Below are 23,284 nucleotides of genomic sequence, written 5' to 3'. Positions count from 1 at the left end.
CATGTTGTACTTATAATCTGTAAGAGATCGTGACTGTGTTTCAAAAGAAATAAAAAATAAATACAAAATCTAGAGATGCACTGGTTAGCCAGAGTAGCTAAATGTTCAGCTGAGCGATGATCAGCAATACCATGTTTGTCTGTAGGTTTGACATAAAGATAAGAACACACTGGGAGTGGGCACAGTGGTTGGCGAGGAGTTGTGAACTGTAGGGGAATACAAAATTAATTCAATTAATTGGTGGTTATAGATTAAAAATGCATTTAAATTGGCATTTTGAAAAAGAAAAAAAAAAGCTGTGCTATCAGTGGTAATCATTCACCTGCCACTACTTTTGCCCTTAACCTTGGAACTTTTAACAAGTGTCAAAAACCTCTGTGTTTAAATACAAGACTGTGTGTAATATCCTGTTTTGTGAAATCCCAGCCTAGAAGTGTGCTGCTACGAGAACAATGGAGCACTTTGGAGGAAGAGCAAGCAGCTGGCCCTTCACTCCTGAGCGACGACACACCGTGGCCACACATGCTGGTCATTCAGCTGGGCAGCTTTTTGGTGGATCTGCTGGTGCGTGAGCTCAAAATCCCGAACAACATCCTGAACTCGTCGCTGGAGAACAAGCTCATCCCTGTGCTCTATCACATGTACACATTCCGCAGCAATCGGCAGGTCAGACACACATTTCACAAATGCCAAACGAAGCAAAAGTAACAGTGCAGATGTGGTCTAAATGGCGATAACAAATAGTAAAAAGAAAGCCGAGTAAGTGAATAAATAATGGAGAAGAAAACACTGCAGGCAGTATTGAATTTCCTGTTCTGCTCAAATCTGGTAAAGGTTCCTCTAGGTTCTCTGGTTTTTTACCACCTCTAAAAAACTTAAATTACCTCATGGGTGTTTGTGAAGCTCTGCCATGGAACAAAGAAAACAAGCCTCATAAAGAACAGAATATTCCTTTTTTTTCTTCAGCAACAATTCCCGTCAAATGATTTAAAATGTTTTGGAAGGGTCTTTATTCCAGTTTGGTTAAACTGCTACCTTAAAATTAGGGTGCTTTCACACCTGCCTTGTTTAGTTCGGTTGAATCGTACCAGAGTTCGGTTGCTCGTTTGGTGCGGTTCGTTTGGGCAGGTGAGAATACAGCAATCGAACTCTGGTGCGCACCAAAAGTGGACCAAACAAGCTTACCGAGACCTCATTGAAGAGGTGGTCTCGGTACGCTTTCAAACAAACTCTGGTACGGTTCGTTTGTGGTGAGAACACGATCCGAGATCGAATAGACCTAACTGCAAAAAGTATTGCGCATTTTGGACTAAACCAGCTGCCATAGTGGGTCGTTGGCAATATTTTCGGAAGATAAGCATGTCACAGTTTCGCAAAAGTAATGCTCGCCGCCTCCTGAAGTGTCTTACGAAGCGTCTTCGCCGTTTGCAGTGCATTAAAATGATATTACAACCACAAACATAATCGCAGCGCGCAGTCGTCTCTCCATGGTGTACTGTATGCTGTATTTTCCTCTTTTTGTTTACTTCCGGAGTTTCGTTGAAATTTCCCGCACGTTTATTCTGACCAATCGAGAAGCAGTTTAGGAAATACGCTCAAAGACCTGTGGCCAATGAGTGATGTGGATGTTATCACACGACTGCATTTTGGTTCGTTTCAACTGGTGCGGAACAGAACGATCAGTGTGGTGTGAAAAAATGTATCATTTTTTGCTTTTGGTCCGGACCAAATGAACCGAACTATAGGTGTGAAAGCACCCTCAGTTACCAAACAAAGATTTAGGATTTTAACCTGCAATGTCCTTCAAATAAGTACATTGGAAGTGTTTTTTTTTTTGGTTATCTAGATGGGTAGATGGATGGTAGGTTTCTCCAGTTCCTAGCCGAATTTGCCGGTATAATTTATGGAAACATTTTTCTTTCTAGAATGGACACAGGGCAGATGAAGAAGACTGATCTCTCTGAAACTAATTCCTTTTTTACTGAGCTCTTAATTGGCTGTGTGATTTACAGACTACGTGTGGGGTGGGGTGGGGTGGGGTGGGGTTTAGAAGGAGGATGACAGATTAGAGGTCGGATATCTCCGTGCGCTGGCCTGAACAGCAGGAGCAAGCTCTTGACTCGCACTGATACAATGTGTAAGTCACAGGTCCAGAAATCAGGGCCCCTCTACTTTTCATAGCAGTTTTTTTTTTGAATGAGGAGAAATGACTGGAGCTGTATGGCTATACTGCTATTTGTAGTTAAAGTACATGTCATGTTGCTTTGTCGAGTGCTCTTTCCACAGATTTTTGACAGCCTTCTTATTTCCTTGTTGAAGTACCCTCATTTGTCTTGTTTTATATCCAAAAATCAGAATTTGCTCCCAGTAATGATAACAGAAGTACTTCAGATGTGCTTATGTTGAACGTAGCTTAAAACATCACTTGAGTATTTAAAAAACAGTAAATGCATCACACATACGTATCACAAATGAATCAGACTGATTTGTATTAAATTAGCTCAATCTAATGCTATACTCGTACACAAGCTCCACTATCAATATTCAGTACAATATGATACTATTTGACATGTACATTGTTGTGCAAATGAACATATAAGATTTAAAATGACAGCGAAGTATTTCACGATTTCTGATCAAAACAAAGCAGAATTCAGACTGTGCTATGTGAAAATTTCAAGACTGCAACACTGCCACTATTAGACATTTTATGGCTGTGAAACCGTACATTTAATAGAGAGCATATGGGTGGATGACCTGTGTGCTCAGAGCAGCAAGTATCAGCATGTTCATTAAAAGTGCAGAAAAACCTGCCACATGTTAGAATACTTCATTTCTGCGAGCAAAGCATGTACACGTCTTGTCAAGGTTTACACAATGCTCGCAAGTAAAGGTGCAGCACATCACCTTGAGCTCGTTTTTAAGACAACTCTTGCTGATACCTATTTGTTCACTCAGGTTGGCCATTTTAATACATTATCATTTTACAATACAGTTTAAACACCACAACATCTTGCTGTCATGGCAGCTCTGCTTGGGATGTGTGGCCTGTGGAGTACGCAGGTAAGATTATTCATTGTAGAAAGAAGGTGATTTGTAGGAGGTTCCATAATTTTTAATGCTTCCATACAACAAAGCAGGAGATACAGCAGCAGGGGTAATCTTGCTTTGGCATTTGTGTCAGGATCTAATTTCATTTTTGGCACCAAACAGCTGTATGCCAAGTGTTTCCTTTTGGCTTGTCAAAGCATGTATGTCAGACGTTTGTATAAGTCAGGTTAACGAACTAGAAATGACCATCTGGTTTAATTTTCTCTGCTGTCCTCATTGATTCTCTAGATTGGTTTCATCAAGCCACATCCAATCCTGACCCAAATACAGTCAGAAGCCATGGAGACCAAGCTGACCTTTGACTCGTATGTGATGCCCATGCTGTGCCCACCAGTTCCCTGGACATCAGCCAAGAGTGGGGGTTACCTGCTGACTCCCACCAAGCTTATGCGCTCAGTTGAGGGTGCCATCCAGCACCAGCTGCTGCTGGAGAAATGCCAGGATGAGGAACTGTATGCTGTGTTAGACTCCCTCAGCCAGCTGGGCAACTGTGCCTGGAGGATCCACAAACCTCTGTTGGACATAATCATCTCCATCTTTAATGATAAGGGCAGTGAGAAGCTGGATGTGCCCCCACCTGTTACCGAGGCACCCGAAATTCCTCGCTTCAACCCTCACGACCCGGAATACACTCCTGCCGAGAAGGCCCATCTTAAGCGCGAAGCCACACGGGCCAAGAAGAAGGTGGCTGAAATGCACAGTCTGCGCATGGATGCGCTCTACAAACTGTCCATTGCCAACCACATGCGAGAAGAGATTTTCTGGTTCCCTCACAACATGGATTTCCGTGGGCGTACTTACCCGTGCCCACCCTACTTTAATCATCTGGGAAGTGATGTAACCAGAGCCCTCTTGCTGTTTGCTGAAGGGAAGCCGTTGGGTCCTAAAGGCCTGGACTGGTTAAAGATCCACCTGGTAAACCTGACGGGTCTGAAAAAGCGGAGTTCGCTGGCTGGCAGACTGGAATACGCCAACACTATCATGGATGATATCCTGGACTCGGCAGACAAACCTTTAACGGTGGGTGCTAACTTTAATTTGCTGTTTTATACAAGAGATTAAACTTAAGGCACCCTACCCTGAACATGCTTCTAAATGACTCCTTCTTAACGGCTAATTTTGATTACCGTGCATTTTTACACAGCTGTAATTTTGCAAGTTTCCATTTAAAATTCAACTCGGTTTATGATCTCTGATCAGAGCCAAATATCTTTAGCTCCTATTAAATAAAAGTCAAAACACATACGATGGTGCAAATCAGGATGCAATTCTGACACCAAGCGATGAGCTTGTTTTAATTGTTAATGATATTGAGTATGAACATGCTTTTACTATAAATTTCTAAGCGCAATGTCAATATAGATTCAGTACACAAATTCTGTTTCTAATGCTAACCATATTTTTAGCAGTTAAATGTTCGGCTAGCTATTTGTGATTTCAGGATCACATCTTGCTTTCTAATTTGCATAATGTGCATATTTGTAGACCTTGGCTGTTTTTACGTTATTCTGTTGGTACGTTATTCCAAGCTGATTATTTTTGCAACTGTTTTAATATGTCACTAGTGAATAACAAGGCAAAAATCTTACTGCTTGTAAACAGAATTGCAATTCCAAGATCTTGGTGGTTGCCAGATACAACTTATAGTAAAAATGTGCTGGGTTTTTACCTCCTATAACCAATGCTGGCACTTTGCATTTTTCCTCTTCAGGGTTGGCAGGTCTGGTGTGGATGTGACAGAACTGTCTTGTTTTGTTTTTTAGGGCAGGAAGTGGTGGATGAATGCTGACGAGCCATGGCAGACTCTGGCATGCTGCATGGAAATAGCAAATGCCTCCAGATCACATGACCCCACGGAGTTCATCTCCCATTTCCCTGTACATCAGGTACAGAATATTCTTCATCTTTATGTTTGTTTGTGTGGGTGGCTGTGATTGTGTAACAGAAAACTGGAAACTTGACTTTGTTGTTGTTGGGTTTTTTTCATTCTAAAGATGAGGGCTGACCTTTTTTCTTCCACACCAACACACTTTGTTTCGCTTTAATTTGGATTTGACACTTCGTTGAAACTTGCCGTTGTTCTCCTGGCTTTTATTATAGTGTCTAGTATCTATGATCAAAACTGTTCTATTGGAATTAAATTCTTTTTTGTGTTCAATTTTAATGTTTAGTTTAGCGAAAAATGCTAATTCATGGAAAATGCAGATTAAAAGACAACCTCATTATAGACAACCTGTCACATTTTCCTGTACTTGTAAACAGAATAAATCACTTATTCCAGTTTTATTTCATTTATTCTAATTGCAGACATCAATATAGGAGTTTGCGTGCCCTCTAAACTTTATAACGAATGTTATTTCGGTATAGGTGGTAAAATTTGAACACGTATATAATACACCGTTATAAATATGTCATGACTCAAACCCTTCTTTTGGCAGTAAAGAAGTCTGGCTTTCATTGGCAAATGCCACTTATCCAGAGAGACTCATTTTTATACAATTGAGCAATTTAGGTGCTTTGCTCAGGGGCAAAACAGTGGCAGCTTGGTGGTTCGAACTCACAACCTTCCGATTGGTAGACCTACACCTTAACCACTAGTCTACCACACACCCAATCTGGGGTACAAGCAGACTACTGTAGTATAGCTGTTTGTGTTTGAATACTATTTAGGCCTCCTGTTAGTGTGCATTGTGTGGATTGGGATGCAGCACTGAATTCTCTCTGTATGTGTTTGGATGCAAAATCTTGGAGAAGGATTCAGCACAGCGCAATTGGCTCGCAAAAGTAGTTTTCAATATTCTTCTAGCAGAGAAGGTGACATCAAAATTCCAATTCTTTGAACATCAGGCAACTTTAATGAATGGGTGTCATTCGGTTTATTCGCTTTTGATTCTTTGTTGTTTTTACAATGGAATGATCACTTGGATTATTAAAAATGTTTCTGTTGTAACAGGTTTCCTCATAAATGACTGTCATTTTTATTTGCTTTTTGTATTTCATTCAGGACGGTTCCTGTAATGGCCTCCAGCACTATGCTGCACTGGGTCGTGATGTGATTGGTGCAATGTCTGTAAACTTAGTGCCCTGTGAAGAACCTCAGGATGTCTACAGTAGTGTGGCTCAGCAGGTCAGTGAGAATAAACCACCTCCAAACCCGCAGAGCCGGATCTAGGCTCAGCTCTTCCATCCAGTCTTCCGATCGTCACGTCAGCCTACACTAGGTTCTAAGAGTTCTTGTGTGTACAGGCTGTTTTAAAGCCTTGCAGCATCTTTAAGCTCTGACTTTTAATGAGAGATGCTGAGGCCTGAGTTTTAGAAAGCAACAAAGGAGTGAGGAACTTAACAAAAGGCTTATATTCCAACAGGACTGCAAAGTTTTAACGGCTTTCCTTATTGATTTATCTCCGCTGGGACTGTGAGTGTGAGCGCTAAGTAAAGCTTCCTCCATTTCTGGCCAGAAACATCAAACAACACAGCAGATTTAAACGTGATGGTTGGGCATCACAGGGGAAAGTCTCGAGTCAGGGTTTGGAACACAATCTCCTTGTGTCTTGGCTCATTTGTAGCAGTCTGTAATTTTAGAGCTCTCTGGTGCAAGTGCAATAAAATACAGGCAAACCTTTCTTTTAACCTGATCCGTCCTCCACTGTTAAAAGTATACAGTTTTTTTTTAAAGGAAGAGCAGCAGATTTGTTTGAGTTGGTGGCAGAGCACATTTTAGGGCCAGAAACGAAGTTTAAATTACATTAGTCATTATTGTGAAACACATGATTTTACCTGACAAATTGCAATATAGCAATGACCGTATTAATGACTTTTTGTCTTCAGGTTATTTTTGGTTTGATTAAAAAATATTTTGATCACTGACTCCATGATGATTGAAATAATCATGTTGAGCTGTTTGATGTTCATCATCGATCCTTGCTAAGAAAGCATTGGCTCTGGAGCGTGAAGGTGGCAGGCGATGGTGTTCTCTGTCATCTAATTGATTGACTATAAGACGAATCAGATGAAGCAGGGCACTGAGTCTAGACCCCTGCTTTGTGTTCCAGGTGGAAGAGTTTCGAGCCCGAGATGCTGCAAAGGGCATGAAGATTGCACAGGTGCTGGAGGGTTTCATCAGCCGGAAGGTGGTGAAGCAAACAGTGATGACGGTGGTCTATGGGGTCACGCGCTATGGTGGCCGACTACAGATCGAGAAGCGCCTTAAGGAGATCGATGACTTTCCTAAGGTAGTCTGGCGTGTATGGGTGATTTGTCAGAAGAGTAGTTGACTAGACGAGTAGCAGTTGGTGATGGAGAATAATTTACTAAAAATCTTCCTCATTCTCTGTCATGGTGACCAAAGCATATTCCTTTACTCCAGATTTCTCCCTTTCTATAGCAGTGCCCAAAATCTTACCTTCCTTTACCTGCAAACTTTGTCTTGTTTTTTTTTTTGTACTGAGTTTATCTGAACAATGTTAATGTCTATAATGAGCACATTGTATGTGTGGAGGACTGGGAAAACTATTCATATGTCTAAAATCTGTACTATATATAGGTTTGGGCAAAAAAACTTTTATCCAAAATTCAGCCACAGTGGCACTTATTGTTGTTGTTTTTTTAATATTTAAAAATAAATAAATATTTGCCAATTTATCAATTGTCCAGCACACTTACCAAATTGTGGCCTTATTTTGATTTTGTGCACTTAAAGAAATTTGACCATAATTTAATGGATGGATAAATTTTTCCTTAAAAAAAATGCCATTGTAGTCCATTACAATGTTGCATGGTGTTATTCTAAAGAGACCCTAAATTATACAACATTTTAAAATATTTTCTTTTGTATTGGTTGATCCATAACAGAGATCGATCTACATGTGATTTAACTATGGTTCTGCTTGATTTCTGTGGATGAGTGCACAATTAAAACAGAAAGTATATTTAATTGAGAGTATATTTAATTTAAGGGAATGCAAAACGGCATAATTAAAAACACAATTACAGCCCAAAACAAGAGCACTACACCAGAGGCCACTAGCCTGCTGTCGTATTGTTGTCCTGGGTGCCGAGATTGCGATTTGTTCTCCCTTGCAGCATGTCGTGAAGTCTTTATAGTAATGCTTACAAAAATCTACCTCAGTTCAGGATTAAATCATTTTTGTTTGTCTCAGCCCTCTTTTCCCAGTTGATTCCGATTCCTTCTGTGGACAAACAAGCGAGTAACTCAGGATCAGCAGCAAAGTAGCATGTAATTATCACCTTAAGGGAGTCAGCAAGAAAGGTGTGTGTATGTGATTAGAGTGTGTGATTATGTATGCAGGTGTGTGTATGTAAGGAACCAGACTCATTGGATCAGCACCTTTGTGGGTTGCCAGCAGGTGTCAGGTAGCAGCAGCTTCTCTCGCCGTTAATGTGTACTCTTGGGAGGGACAGTGTTTCTGAAGCCCTAATCCAAATCCCAGCACTCTAAAATGACTAAGTGCACCGCTCTTAATTATATTGGCTATACACCTATTTGGTCTGTTTGTCTGCAGGAGTATATTTGGGACGCCTCTCACTACCTAGTGCATCAGGTCTTCAGCAGCTTGAAGGAAATGTTCACCGGGACGAGAGAGATACAGGTACACCACGATTACATGACACACTTTACAGTATCAAGCAAGAAGCCATAGTTTGTCTCTAATCAGTGTGATACAACAGATTTTGTCTCTTGTGGGTGTGTCAACAGTTCAGAGGATTGAAAAATGTTCAAATAAAGCAAACTGTATTAGCTTCCTACTCTGACCTGTGAGCGTAATAGTCTTTACTGTCTTATTCAAAGCATAATTTTTCTCTGTAATGTCTCTACACGTTATATACGCACATAAGTATGCACATATTCTTATACACCAGATAGTAGGGAACCAGACGTTTGCTTTTTATTTATTTTATTTTTTTTGTCATCACGCAGTAGGAACTAAAGAACTGAGTGGGAATCTGAATCAGTCTGCAGAACCATTCAAGCAGTAAATCTAAGTTCACATGTCAATTGTTGCTCACTGCTGAAATTGTGATTGTCTTGTTCACTTACTTCCCAGTGTCTACATCCCAGGTGCAAAATAATCTACACCTACACTTAGCTTCTTATGAATGAGCTGGATTCATTCATATGGTTTCCTAATGCAGCTGCATGCTTCTTACGGTTAAACGAACAGGGAAAGGAATTCTTCTTGCAAATCCTGTGGGAGATACTCAGACAGGCCCAGACGCTTTGAAAAATACCCCGACTCGTCTTTAGACACTCCTATCTCCTGTAAATGGGTCAGGCCCTGAAAAAATCGAGGAAAAAAGGAGAAGTAGTCAGGGACGAGGAAGGCAGTACATCTTCCCACTAATATCCAACACCTGGCTGCGTTGGGGAAAGGAGGGAAAATAACTGGGGCAGGAAGGAGGGGAGGTGTCTGATAGCTGGGCCAGCATGGGGCCTGAACTGCTTTTATGCATGGAGAAAGGAGGAATTTATATCTTCCCAGTCCTCTGGAGGAAAGCCTTTTGGGAAACATGCTGCAAGTCAGACTTACTGGGAAGCCAGCACTCATGCTCTGAATCAGCAGGTTTATTAAATAGGGGTTAGCAACAGCTGGCCACCTGTTTTAGCACTATTCCTTAGCCCTAGTTAAAAACACAGTCGTGTAAAGAGGGTAATCTGTTGTTTTCCTGAGGGTCATAATCCAAGGTAATAGAACCTGGTTGTGTTGGGGATTGGGTATTGCCTTAAGGACAATTTGTACTTCTTTGAAGATGCACATAAATGGATGTTGCTCATTGCTTCCAGAGGGAAGACATGCATGCTGCAGTTTTTCATCTTGAAAAGGGCATGTATTACTGGCCTCATTTGCTCAAACATACTACTAGACATAGGACATAGACATTGAAATAGGCTGAATCATAAACATTTCTGTAGTGCTTTGTTATTTTTGGTTGTTTGTTTTGACTGTGCCTGTTATTTTGACTGTGCCTGAGGAAACAGCTGTGCGTATGTCTATTTGCAGGACTGGCTAACCGAGAGCGCTAGGCTAATCGCTAAGTCCGGCAGCACGGTGGAGTGGGTGACCCCTCTCCAACTACCCATCGTCCAGCCTTATCACCGTACCAGGAACCACGTGGTGAGTGTTGTAACGTGTTCCTCACTAAACAGTCCTGTCAATTATTATTGAATTGTGCCTTTTTCTTTCGAATTAACCTTCTGGACCTTTTAAAGTTAAAGATCTAAGGGGTCTGAACTGGAAGTGAATTCACTTTCCCCAGACACTAATAAATTCACCAGAGTGAGCTTGTGTCTTCACGGCTGATTTAGTACTTGTAAGATATATTGCGCTTTATTGTACAGTCACGGTTCGTGTAGCTCTAGATGAAAGATGGATTTGTGATATGGAGAAAAATTATAGCAGCAGGAGTTTAACTTGATGTGACTAATCCAGCCTTATTTACTTTTAGTATAATTAAGTCATTCATAGAAAATAAAAATAAAAAACATTTATTAAGCAATAAAGCAAGCTGAGGGAGATTTTTTTAGATATCAGAATACAAACACACATTTAGAAGAAAACAAGTCACTGACTTTTCTGAGTAAACCTGCTGTTTTATGATACAGGTTAAAGATGTAAGCATTTGAAGTGATATAGCCATGAAGTACAAACAAGAACTACATTATATGGCCAGAAGTGAGGTATCGTGATCAAGTTAACTTGCATGTGTTTGATGATTGTTCTAAAACTGGTTCCCTGTTTACTAAGTTGATTCTATCATGATCTCGCTCTTCTTAGGCATGATGTCATGACATTCTGATGAGGATGTGTTCTCTTTTGAGTTTCGTTGCTCTCAGCGTTTCTTCTTAATATCGGAGATTTTCATTGCCACTGTCACCTCTGACTTGCACATTAGTGATAAATATAAATTAAAAGTTAAAATTTTATCATTTTTATTTAGAATTTTGATATTCCTTTAAATCTGCTTTGCATCAGTCTCAGAATATAAATCGTATAAATTTATGAATTAAAATACGAACAAAGCAACAACAGTCCGTATACAATATCTGCTTGTCCTGTGTGCACAAAGGCTTCTGGTTTGTCCTCCACTGAGTATATAAAACCTTTTGAAAAATTTATAATAATGATATCAACTAACCAACAGTTAATTTCACCTTTTTTAAGCAATTCAAGGTCTTATCGAAGTAAACAGGAAATGACCTCATTCCTTCAGGTAATGCGGGTCACTGCACTCTGATGCCTCCCATGGCTACATTGTGTATCACATGAAAGACTAAAAGCCTGAACAACTTTCTATACCCCACCCAAGTCCAGCGTTGCTGATGCCTCTCAAAGGCCTTTTCACAGCTGGGAATAAAATAGGAGCTTGTTGTTTTTGGCAGTTTTGCACAAGTCCAACCCTGCACTGCTGTCAAAGGGCGCTGGTAACATTAGAGGAACGTCAGCAGAAGCACAGAGGTGGCCTGTAGAGTGTAAGGGAGATCCAGCACACCAGTGTTCTGTCCTGCAGAAAGCATCTGGAAAGCTGTCCTTTTGATCCTCACCAGGGTGTCCTGGTGCTGTAGTAGGCAGGGTCTGAAGGAAGGCCAGCAAAATCTTTAGTTTTGGGGGTTTGAAAGAAATTTGTTACCACTCTGTCGAGTATTGTATCTAACCCTCTGGCTAAGTGCTTTTGTTCCTCTGTCTACTTTGAAAAGAACATGCAAACAAAGGCTGATTAGTTCATTGCCTCAGGAAGTCCGAACGGAACATAATGTTCAAAGTTGTTTTCTAGCTTATTGTCCTATGTATTTGTGGTGTGAATGGGGAGAGCGTATGTGTTTTTAATATTTGTAAATGTAGGAGCAGGGCAGCTGCTTGCATTTTTAAAAGTGGTGAGGAGTGTGTGAATGTTTGTGTGTGCATGCTACAGTACATCCCCACCCCATGAACCATGTCTTCTTTATAAGCTTTTGGATGTGACCAAAATGATTGAATGAATAATACTGTCAGTGTTTAGAGGTATATGTTTCAAATCAGGACCAATTCATGTCTTGTGTGGCTCATGGGGGGAAAAACAATGTATTCTTAGAACTTTTTTGGTGTCTCATTTCAGTTTATTTTAAAATTGTAAGATCCTCAACACTTGTGCACACTTGAAATTATAGAGATGATACCCTACCTGTGTGCTCCATACATAATTTTAAGGGCGTTATGATGTTTGATGTTTCTGTTATTGCATTAAAACACTGAAGAGCAGTATGGATTAGACATTTAGGTCGTGCCTCTGGTGTGAACTGCAGATAAGGTCAGCGGTGATGTTCTGATAATATGAAAGCACTGACGTGTAGAGATCGTTCTAGCACATCTTGTCTTATTGTGTGTGTCTGTGACATGATTCTTCTCGTCATTTCTAACGACTACCCTCCGGATTTCATTTTGTGCTGTGCTGCACGGATTTTCACAGCTTCCTACCTTTCAGCTTTTCCCAGACAGTGGATATGATGTGGAACTGCTCCCTAATGGCCCCCGTTAAGCTCATCGGCACCATGAAAGGAGGTGAGAGTTGCCTCTTCTGCAGAAACAGGCAATGTGTCATCATTGTCTAGAAACTTACTATATCTGTTTGTGAGGAGCATCTGTGGCTTTTTCTGCTTAGTGACTTTTATCAAATAGTCAGGGAGTAATGGCGATGGAAATTGCTGGCCTCGTTTCCTCCAATACACCGCCCCTGGCTAAATATCATAACTCAGCTTTGTGATTTCAGGTCATTACTTTTTATTGGACTTTTATGGAATTTCTGATGAAGGCCATCATTACCCAGCGAGCAGTGCGCCTTCACAAATTAGTCACCACTTAATTGCCTTTAATCATGCACTCAAGCAGTCAAACCCAGCACAGACCCACAGAACAGCCACCAGACACAGGCCTTTACAGCTTTGACGTTAGCACGTTTGCTTATTTCAGAGTATGTTTGTAAATCTGCTTTAGAATAGGATTTAAAAATAAACAGGCATGTTTCTATCCTTACATAAATAACTGTATAATTTTACCTAGTATGATGCATCGTTGTTGGTGTGTAGTTTTTAAATGAATACGAATTAAACTTTGGCTTATTTTGCTGCCATTTGAGGGTGAAGCTCTTACGTATGCTACTACGTCATTTACTCTGCGAATTTAAGCGTTCAGGCCTTATTATTCTCATTATATAATTTACCACTTACAAACTTATGTCTTTGTCACATTTATTACAAAGTTTGTGAACTGGTAGCCTTCTGCAAAATCCTTTTATAAAATCCTTTTATGAAATATTGAGTCAGAGGCAGCATTGTGTTACAAAGCATTGTATCCCATCATCAATATATGACTCTCAGTAATGGTTGCTGCATATTGGAACAATGGCCACCCCATCATTCTAACCCCTGTTTATTCTAAGTGGGTGGCCTGTGGGGTCAAAGGTGAAGGGTGAAATTGTAAAACATCTCTCCTTAATTTCAGGTGTCAGCTTTTCACCTGTCACCTTTTTGTTTAATTCCATGGATGGTGGAAGGACTTTTCCCAGGCTCATTGGGGTTCTGCAGAGTGTCACACTAACTAGATTAATGTAGCAACCCTGGGGCTCTCATTAATCACCACAGGGTCCCAATTCCAAGTCTGCCTCCTTCTCTGCCTCCATCTGTGTGCCCTCACCATCCCACAGTGAAGGTTGGATCATCTCATAGTTTAAACCTGCTTCTTTAATGTTAGCTTTACAACAGCATTTGGTAAATATTGGGTTTTTTTGTTGCTGTGTTTGCATGCAATATTTATTTTACATATGTATATATTGAATAGAATAACCTGATTAATCCTTAGATGGGAAATTAGTTTGTCGTGGTAGTTTGAAATTCAATAAGAAGACAAAGGACACCGTAATAAACAAAAAGTGCAGAGGTTAATGGGGATGCCATACGCAGTTTGATCTGTACAGTAACATACAATAATACAAAATTGCTGAGGTAGATCACAGAAAAACAGACATATGTGCAAGTATAGACAGATACACTAGCTGGCCTGATAGACAATGTGCAAAATAGACAAATGTGCAAGAAATATTTAACAGAAAACTGTTAAATAATACAAAATATATAATAAACCACTGACATAAATACAACTACTGAAGGACAATAACGTTTTAGGGAGTATCTATAAAAGAGCTCAGTACAATTTAGTAAACGACAGATCCACCCTGGGCGGGTGATTTAGACAGTAAAGTCTGATGGCAGGAATGATTTCCTATGTCATTCCTTCTAGTAACGGAGTTAAATGAATCTGCTCTTAAGCTTGTCCAGTGTTTTAAAAAAAAAATATTAGAAATATTGTCATGTCAATAGTCATTTCAATAACTCGCACAAGGGCTTGTATTTGTAAAAAATCTGTGGGATTGTAAATATCGGGAAGCTTTTGTAAAGGGTCTATAGTGTCAGCTTTGCCGGATGTAAAGCTTTAAGTTTTCACACACATCATGGTATATTCTGGATATTTGTAGCTATATGATCTGATTTGGAGTTTGTTAGAAACATTGCATTCAGCATAGCAAGAGACTGTTTATCAATGCTATAATATAAGTTATGACCGGATCAGACTTGTTTCATGGACAGTTTGCATCATTAAGTGAATCTATTAATTGAGACGATATACAACATATTGGTTTTTAATAAATAAAAATATATTATCGTTAAATTCTGTGTACAAAAGGAATAATACACTTCAGGGGACAGAAAAATTCTTATTGGTGGTGACAATAACTCTTCTTAGAGTTGGTACAGTATGGAAAGATTTGTTAGGATTTAGATACAGTGCTTTTGTGGTAGCAGATGTACAGTGAGGCCCCTGGCTTCCCTGCTGCATGGATTGATGTTGCACTGTATGCACTCCAGGATGCAGCTCTAATTTCTTAAAAACCACATGGAATATTGATGCAAACAGCAGAACCTGCATCAATAATAGAAATGTATGAAATGCCATTGACGTAAACAGCAGTCACAATTTAAATGTAATCTTCAAAATGGCCCACCATACAGCAAGAACAGGGTGTACATCAGTTTCATTGCCCCTTTTTATCCCATCCATACTTGACTTCTCTTTGCATGGGTAGTTCAGCGTTAATTAGATGATTAGGAGGCTGAGAGGATAAAAACTTCATGTCAATACTGTATAGAAATAAATGAATCTGGGGTGAGATCGCCAATGTTTAATCACATCCGGGTTGTCATGTCTCTGGTAGGGGAGAGGAAATTGCTCTGGGGATGTTTCAGACAATGACAATACATCAGTAGGCCTACTAATGTAATTAAGCATTGATAATCAGTTTGCAGGTCACTTTTTGTAGTGGGTTTTATGGGGTATTATTTATATTTTGGATAATGACTCTGTAAAGCTGGCCTACTCGCAAGATGGTGTTATGAAATCCAGTTGCTCTTTTGTATTTTGTCAAAATTGTCCTCTGGAAAAGTAAATGTGATTACTCCAGAGGGCTGTGCTTTATCTTTAGGTCATACAGCAAGGACACACACTAACTAATGTTCATAAGAGACAGACAGTTCTTTGACTTCTAAAGCCAAATTTACTGGTTTGTTCTGTATCTTCTGGGCTTTTGTTAGCATTAATATCACTGTCAATACTGCTTTGAATCGTTGAGTTGAACAGACCCGAGGAAGCTACAAGGACCCAAGAATAACCTACAGAAGACGTCCGTATATGTGTCTCCCATGGGGTTGTTGTACAACTTGGGCAACATTGCATCTGATGTCCTGAGGGTATGAGATCAAAGAGTCAGCTTGGTGCTTTCACAGTGGCCATTCTGGTGATTATTATCAGGAAAGCTTGAAGTAGAATTTGAAATGAATTCTCCTCCCTGGGGTTAGTGGTAGTGATGGCTCAGCTGGTAAAGCTCTTGGATACCGAAGGTGATGAGTTTAAGCCGCAGTCCCACCAAGCTGTCACTATTGTGCCTTTGAGTAAGACGCTCACTCTGGGGCACTGTGTAATGGCTGACCATATGTTCTGACTTCTTCCCAAGCTGTGATACAAAAAAAATTAAATTTCACTGTTCTTGTATGTATAGATGTCACTCAGGCTTTCTTTGTCTGTAGCATGTATAATCACAGACAGGAATTTCCACAACAAAAAAGCGTTTGCCTTATTGCCATGAGAACGCAAATTCATGACCAGATCTGTCATTTTGGAGAGATGGCACTAATTTAGTTCAGTTCAGATATATTTGTTTATCTCTTTTAACAATGGACATTGTCACAAAGCAGCTTTATAGTAATCTATAAAATCAGGATATAAATGTATAAATAAAGAATGTCCAATCTTATACAAGGCCCGGTGTGGGTGCAGGTTTTCATTCCAACCAAGAAGAAGCCACATCTGAGTCTACTGAAGACCAACATCAACTGATTAAACAGGTGGAATGAGATGTGGCTTCCACACCAGCCCTTTGTGGATAAGATTGGGCACTCCTGGTATAAATTAGTTTCAAACTTATTCAGAGCAACTTATATTTATCTCATTTATGCCATTTGGTTCAGGGCCTTGCTCAAGGGCCCTGCAGTGGCAGCTGGGATTCAACACACCTTATCCATTGAGATACCCTATGTGGTAGAGAGTAAATAGCACTTTCCTTCCCTCTGGTGCAGCTCATCAGAAAGATACAGTGGCATCATTTTAGGTGATTTTCACACTGGGCACATTTGCTATGGTCCAAATCCGAATGATTGTTCCTGTCGCTCCCACAGTGTTGGACTGGTTTCAGACTCTATCGAATCAATTGATTTTGAATTTATCTTCATATTGGGGCAATAATCTGCATGCAGATCACAACTCAACTCACCATATAACTTTTTTTAACACCCCCTACCCCATTTTTGGTGCTTTAATGTGTCGCACAAGGTTTTGCCGGCCACTCATGGTACGCATGTGTGGTGAACCAGAGCATGTGTTGCGTTTATGTTCTCACTCAGAGTGCAACCGAACTCATTCCACCTCCTACAGTTTTGGTAATATGGTGTACTTCCTGATGCACATGACAGCTTTCACATTGCCGAGGTGATCAGAGGTGTCCACTCTTATCTAGAAAGTGCCAGTGTGGGTGCATGTGAACATGCAAAACTTGCATTTACTAATGTGAGATGGTTATGTGCCATCTGGATTTATAAAGTGATGTGATATAGACATAAATGTAACATGAGTGCAGGTTTATTACTATTGGCCTTAGCGTTTTGCTTTATGACTTTGTTCGAGATTAGCTGCTGCAGTCATACAGCAAGTTGATCGACTCACCTTGTGTGTATTGTGTCTTTGGCAGCTACATGGGATCTTCAGTTTTATGTTTCTATTTTAAGGCGCTTTTGTAACTAACCCCCCATCCCTGACACACACACACATACACACTCACACCCCCCACCCTGTAAAACATTTTTGTGACCTTCAGCATGACACATGCACCGTAGAGAGCCTGCGATATCCGCATCACCATGACACTAATAACAGCTTGTCTGTTTTCCTGAAGCAGCATTTTTTTTTTAAAAGGTCTTGTTACAGACATTTCTTCAAGTGGAAAATGAGTCATATTTAGTGTTTAATTACCTACTGTATAATTGTAATAGAATGGATTTGAGAACTTCACTTGTGGAAAAAATATGATGAACTAAAATGAACTTTTAGTTTGTTCCACTTTTTCCTCTCAAGCCATTCAGAAAACATTGTATGTAGAAAGTAGAAAACAGTTAACAACTAATGTATTTCAAATACATTTAGAATATATTAGGTTAGCTACTTATTCTTACACATTTTACACAAGTAAAAATGCACCCATTAAAACCAGCAGGATGAGCCAACTGACATATGGCTCTAAAATTATTGAAAATTCTGCAGATGTTTTGTCTTTTCTGATATGAACTGGTCCCTGCCAGCCACACCACCTTTCTCCATTTTAACATTAGCAATCAAAGGACACACAAATACATAAAAGAGCATTAATCCATAATTAATAATTAACTGCAGTGACCCTGATTTTATTTGCCACATGCAACCATACACAGTAGAACATGTGGTGAAATACAAATAGGAATTAGTTATAAAAAATAAATGGTATTTCCTGTATAAATAAATAGTAATCACTTAGTCCACCTGACAGATCTTGGGAATTTAAGATTAATGATAAAGCCCACAGAGAATACTTTAGGAACCAGGTAAAAAAAAAAAGAGGTGAAAAAAAATTTAGAAGAGAACAATTATGTAGGATGTTTAAATGGGTTGAATATAACCAACAGCCACAATGATAAATCACTTTATATTCAAATGTTAAGTGGGAATAATCTGTAATGTGATCATATTGTTTGGTAGGGAACTGCAAATTAATGGGTTTTATGACTAAAGGGACTTAGAAATTTTATGAGACCTAACCCGGAGAAACTAATACCATCTTAGATAATGTCCCATTTTATTTATTACACCATATTTATGTTAAAATAATGCTGAGGATTGGGAAAAGTTTTTTTTAGTAAAGAAAATAAGTGATGCCGATGCAGGCTGTAAAACATTAGGAGATGCCGTAGGAGATGAACAGGAGAAAGAGAAGCCGATCTCCAGCTTAGAGCTGTTCAATTTTTATGTATTGAGCTCTTTTTAGTGTGCAGGTATCATGAAGGATGTGGTTGCTCCTGTGTGACTGCTCATGTTCAATTGAATTAGATTTTTATACAGAGCTTGGTATAAAATGTCCGACGTTGAATCTACTGTATTAAAATAAACACATATACTTTCCTGGGATTGATATTATGGATGGGATGAAATTGGATGCAACATACAGTAGGGTCTTGTTAGAGCCAAAAGACTTGGCTGTCCAGCAGTCCAGACTTCTTGCTACTTTTAACACTTTCCCATGCATTAGGTCGTTCACCAATTGACTTAGTTAATAGAGTCGTACATCACTGTGATTGATTACCACTTAGCCGCCTGTGCAGGTTCTCTTTGCCACAAACTTGAAGTCCCTCATATTCACTCACTGCTTTGAGAAAGTCATCAATTTAATAGCTCTTCCTTAATAAAGAAAGCCACAAGCTTTCTTGATGCTTTTCAAAAAGTGCTAGGTTACATTGTGAAAAGGACTGTGAGGGGGAAAAACATTCATGAGCTAAAAGGGAATGCATAAAAGCTTGAGAAACATATCCAGCAAATGTCTTTATTCATTAAGGTCATTTGAAATATCTGCTTGTCGTCATAGCACCTGGACTTTGTGGCATCTCAGTTGAAGTCTTCACTGCTCAGTGACATTCAATATATTCGTATTAATGAATGAAAAGAGTGGAAACATCAAACTCGTGACTAAAATGTCAGAATGTTCTAGTTTCAGAAATAAATGCAGCTGTATTATGTTACAGCATGAAGGTGAGCCGGACAGGTTAAAGCGCTGCTACATCACTGTCTTTAAGTAAAGATGAAGCAAGGGTTGAAGCTCTACTATGAGCAGGTTGGCAGATGGCATTGTGGGTAATAAGGGAACCCATTAAATAAAAAAGTGAAAGTATATTAACATTGACATTTTAACTTAAAAATCTATTTTTATTACATACTAAATCAGATGCCATTGGAGCTTACATGTTAATTATTAAAATGAAAGACTTTTTCAAGTCCTTCTTAACAAATAATTCCTCTAAGATTGCCCTGGTTATGTTTTTGCAGACAAATGTGATCCTATATATCACTGATTGATAGGGAGCACAGGTTTATATATAAACTTGTCTTTGAAGAGATCAATACTAGAGCAGTCCAAGTGCAGTCTGGACCATCAAGGCTAAGCATGAGTTTGACTTTGACTTCAGGTAATCAATTTTAGATAGGAACGAATGAGACTCAAGTTAAGCAAGAAGATAAATAGAACGTTGTTCTTGTTAACCCGATTACTGCGAAAGATTGAGACTTTATAGCATCTACGACGTTCTGAGATACTGAAGCCCAGACAGGACATGAGTCAAAAACATACTTCCATACTTTCTGCTGTTCATTTTCACCAGTCAAATTCCAAGCAACATTCAGTGCACACATTCGGTGCATTTTCTATCTGCCGTTTGCAGTATTTGCAGGTAAGGAGAGAGAGTCTGGTCAGGAGGAGTAAGTGGTTCTGGAGTGGTTTTTATTTAATAGTTTAAAAACATCCAGGGTGTGTTCCTGCTTCCTTTGCTGTGTTCCTGGGATTAGGCTCTGAATCCACCACAACTCTGACTAGACAATTTAGTAAAGATGATTTACTAAAGGAAGCTAACTATCTAACCACACATCCCCCCCATGTTGTTACTATAGCGACCAGTGTGGATCCGAGCAAATGTAATAATCAACAAGATCAACCCTATTTTCCATTTTATTATTGCATCTCTTTAATTTAATACTTAATTAGATTTTTTTTCCCCACAGCTCAAGAGCAACATTCAGTTTCTGAGTCTCCAGATAAACCATGACGTCTATGAGTGAGTACCACAGCTCCGACCTGCACCTTTTCAACTTGCATACTATTTTCTATCCACCCACTATCTGAGTTCTTATTCTGTCACAACGGGCATCGTCTTCCTGCCCCTCGAGTGTTGTCATGAGCGTTGGTATAGTCTGTCCACCTTGCTGGTTGGTGGTGTAGTGGCAAACTTTTGAGAAAGACGAACCTGCTCCTGTGTTGTTTTGTAGGGGGAAATGTGAACAAAGAGAGAAAGGAATTTAAGCTAAGAAAGTAAGAGAACTACTGTTTGTTAGAAGGCACAAGGTCCCTCAGAGAATGTGGGTGGCATTTTATGCTGAAATGTCACTGCAGATATTCAAGCATACCATTTACCCAACGGAGTATCATCTAGAATGGACAGTGGCTTGCTAACTCCTCGACTGGGATATGATAACGTATGCAACTCTTCTTGTGCTTTTTAGCATGTGTTCGTATTAGGAATACGATGATACTGGGTTTTGTTTTGGTTTTTCTTTCAGTACGATTTGCTTTGGTACTCATCAATATTGATTCGTATAATGATTCCCGAAATTAGTAGCCTCTTAGTACTTAGCAATGAGGGGTTTCATTAAACATTGTAATTAGCTATGTTTGTTGGTTGCTGCTGTGTGGTATCAGATGATGGCTTTTTTCTGCTTAATGCAAATAAATGAGCATTGTATTGAACTGATTGAACTCGCGTAGTGTCGGTATTGAGGCACGAACAGTTCTAATGTACTGCTGTTTGTTTTAATTTATTTATGTAGTTTTTATATCATGTTGCTCTCAAAGCAACCAATCTCCCTGACCATGAACACTTCAAGGTCTGAAGTTTGGTCTCAGGGGGATATAAGATAGTCATCTACCACTGCCTTTGATGGGCATCTGCCTTTTGCTGAGACAGCTTAGGTTGGGATCACATTATCAGAGGCTGGAGTGGAGACAGAGAGGCACGTCTTCAACACCCTCGACTGACAGCCACCACAATCTCGGTGACAGTCCTCTCCAGTATGTCATGACAGGAAGTGTAAAGTCAAACCTGCTCCTCAGTGTGGGAAACAAAGTAGTTCAGCTGAGATGGAAATATATACATACAGACCTCCCATTCAACATAATGGATATAAGTTTCATTTAATCCTCTAGTTTCGCTTCATTGTTTCCATTCTGTGCATCTAGGACAAAAGCTCCTTGTAAGGATAGGAGAAAAGGATGCAAGATGAGATGCAAAGACAGAGGAATCAGTATCTAAGCTATTAGAGCCTAAACTAAGCATGGCTATTTTAGCTATCTCTTATCTGTATCTGTGTATACATGAAAGTCTTTAACAGCTCACAGTATCACTGGACATTATCGTTGTGTGCAATGCACTGGATTAGCTCAAAATGTACTTCGGTTCAGTGTTTACTAAACAGCAATGTGTATAAAGCACATTATATATATATTATATACGTATAAATTTGGTTTGCTATATTGTTGTATCAGGCAGAATGAATCACACTATACACAATAATTAGAAATCTAAACTCTATAAACAGTCATTTGAAAGATAAATCAAGCATATATAAGACTCTATGGCCTCAAATTTACCCCAATGTGCATTTGTTTGTTTTTTGTTTGTTTTTTTAAAGGAATTCATGTACAAATGATCCAAAGTTTTCTTTTGTATCATTAGCATTATTCATTTTGTATTGGACTTATTATTATTTGGAAAGCACTTATTGAGCTTTTCCAAATCTAGCTGCACTCACACCCCAGCATGCTAGATGACCATTGTAACCGTGACCTCTCTTCACAAGGAAATTATGACTAAGTGAAAATAATTGATCAAATGAAACAGTCCTGAGCCTTGTACACTACGTATAATCACTAGCTTCCTGGATAGATGTTTGAAAGGCCGAAAGTTCCTTTACGTGTAATGATTGCAGTCTGGAAAGGGCTTCATTAGTGCTGCAACATGAATTAATGATGAATTTGAGGCTTGCAGCAGCTCTCCTGTGACTGAGGACCGAAAATCTGTCTTCAGCTTATCTTTAAGCACATGTAATAAATATATAGAATTGATGTTGCGATTAGTGACCATTTATTCACAGCTGAAGTGATCCAGCAATCATTAAGTGAGCACAAGAGAGTAAAAACTGAAGGGTAAAATTTGTCTCAGCTCTCAAACAGTACTCAGATTTCTCTTTAGGCCTGTAGACCTGGTGGAGCATGACTTCTAAGAATGACAGAAAACCTGAAGTGTCTCGCTCTTACATGTATCACTGTTATTGTTATTAACTGTTTCTAGGAGACCAGACACAGTAAAGCAAAAAAATGCCTTTCCTCCAAACTTCATCCACTCTCTAGACTCCACACACATGATGCTGACAGCACTCAACTGTTACAGGTAACACTCTTTCTGTGTACTTTTCTACTCTCTTTAAAAAGTTATGGCTCTTCACGAAATGCTGTTCAGGGATTTCTGAGTAATGTATACTGTATGTAGACGTATACAAATGTGTGTCTGGCACTAAAGCTGGTGTTCTGTGTTTTCAGTGCTGGTTTGACATTCGTTTCGGTGCATGACTGCTACTGGACCCACGCTCTTACAGTAGATATTATGAACAAGGTATGTCCGAAACAACGTCTTGTTCCCTGCCGTGCTGTGTAGAATCCCGTGCTTGTT

General features: G+C 39.5%; 1 protein-coding gene across 4 annotated transcripts in view; it reads left to right on the top strand.

The window, feature by feature from the left end:
* The window catches only part of polrmt (polymerase (RNA) mitochondrial (DNA directed)), a 37,581-nt gene that overhangs the window by 11,141 nt on the left and 3,156 nt on the right, over positions 1–23,284 (top strand). For 2 of the 4 annotated variants that reach the window (XM_027169775.2, XM_027169774.2), the window contains exons 9-18: positions 427–666; positions 3,340–4,131; positions 4,875–4,997; positions 6,116–6,238; positions 7,164–7,343; positions 8,634–8,720; positions 10,131–10,244; positions 20,565–20,617; positions 22,907–23,005; positions 23,155–23,227. In XM_027169775.2, the coding sequence (XP_027025576.2) occupies positions 427–666; positions 3,340–4,131; positions 4,875–4,997; positions 6,116–6,238; positions 7,164–7,343; positions 8,634–8,720; positions 10,131–10,244; positions 20,565–20,617; positions 22,907–23,005; positions 23,155–23,227 (1,884 nt within the window). Of the gene's footprint in view, positions 1–426; positions 667–3,339; positions 4,132–4,874; positions 4,998–6,115; positions 6,239–7,163; positions 7,344–8,270; positions 8,420–8,633; positions 8,721–10,130; positions 10,245–12,573; positions 12,658–20,564; positions 20,618–22,906; positions 23,006–23,154; positions 23,228–23,284 lie in introns of those variants that run through there. The other 2 variants (XM_027169776.2, XM_047809974.1) reach the window with 2 other exon arrangements.

The sequence above is a fragment of the Tachysurus fulvidraco genome, chromosome 2 (assembly GCF_022655615.1).
Source record: "Tachysurus fulvidraco isolate hzauxx_2018 chromosome 2, HZAU_PFXX_2.0, whole genome shotgun sequence".
NCBI lineage: Eukaryota > Metazoa > Chordata > Actinopteri > Siluriformes > Bagridae > Tachysurus > Tachysurus fulvidraco.
The sequence above is the reverse complement of the archived record's forward strand: the minus strand, read 5'-3'. Positions and strand labels throughout refer to the sequence as shown.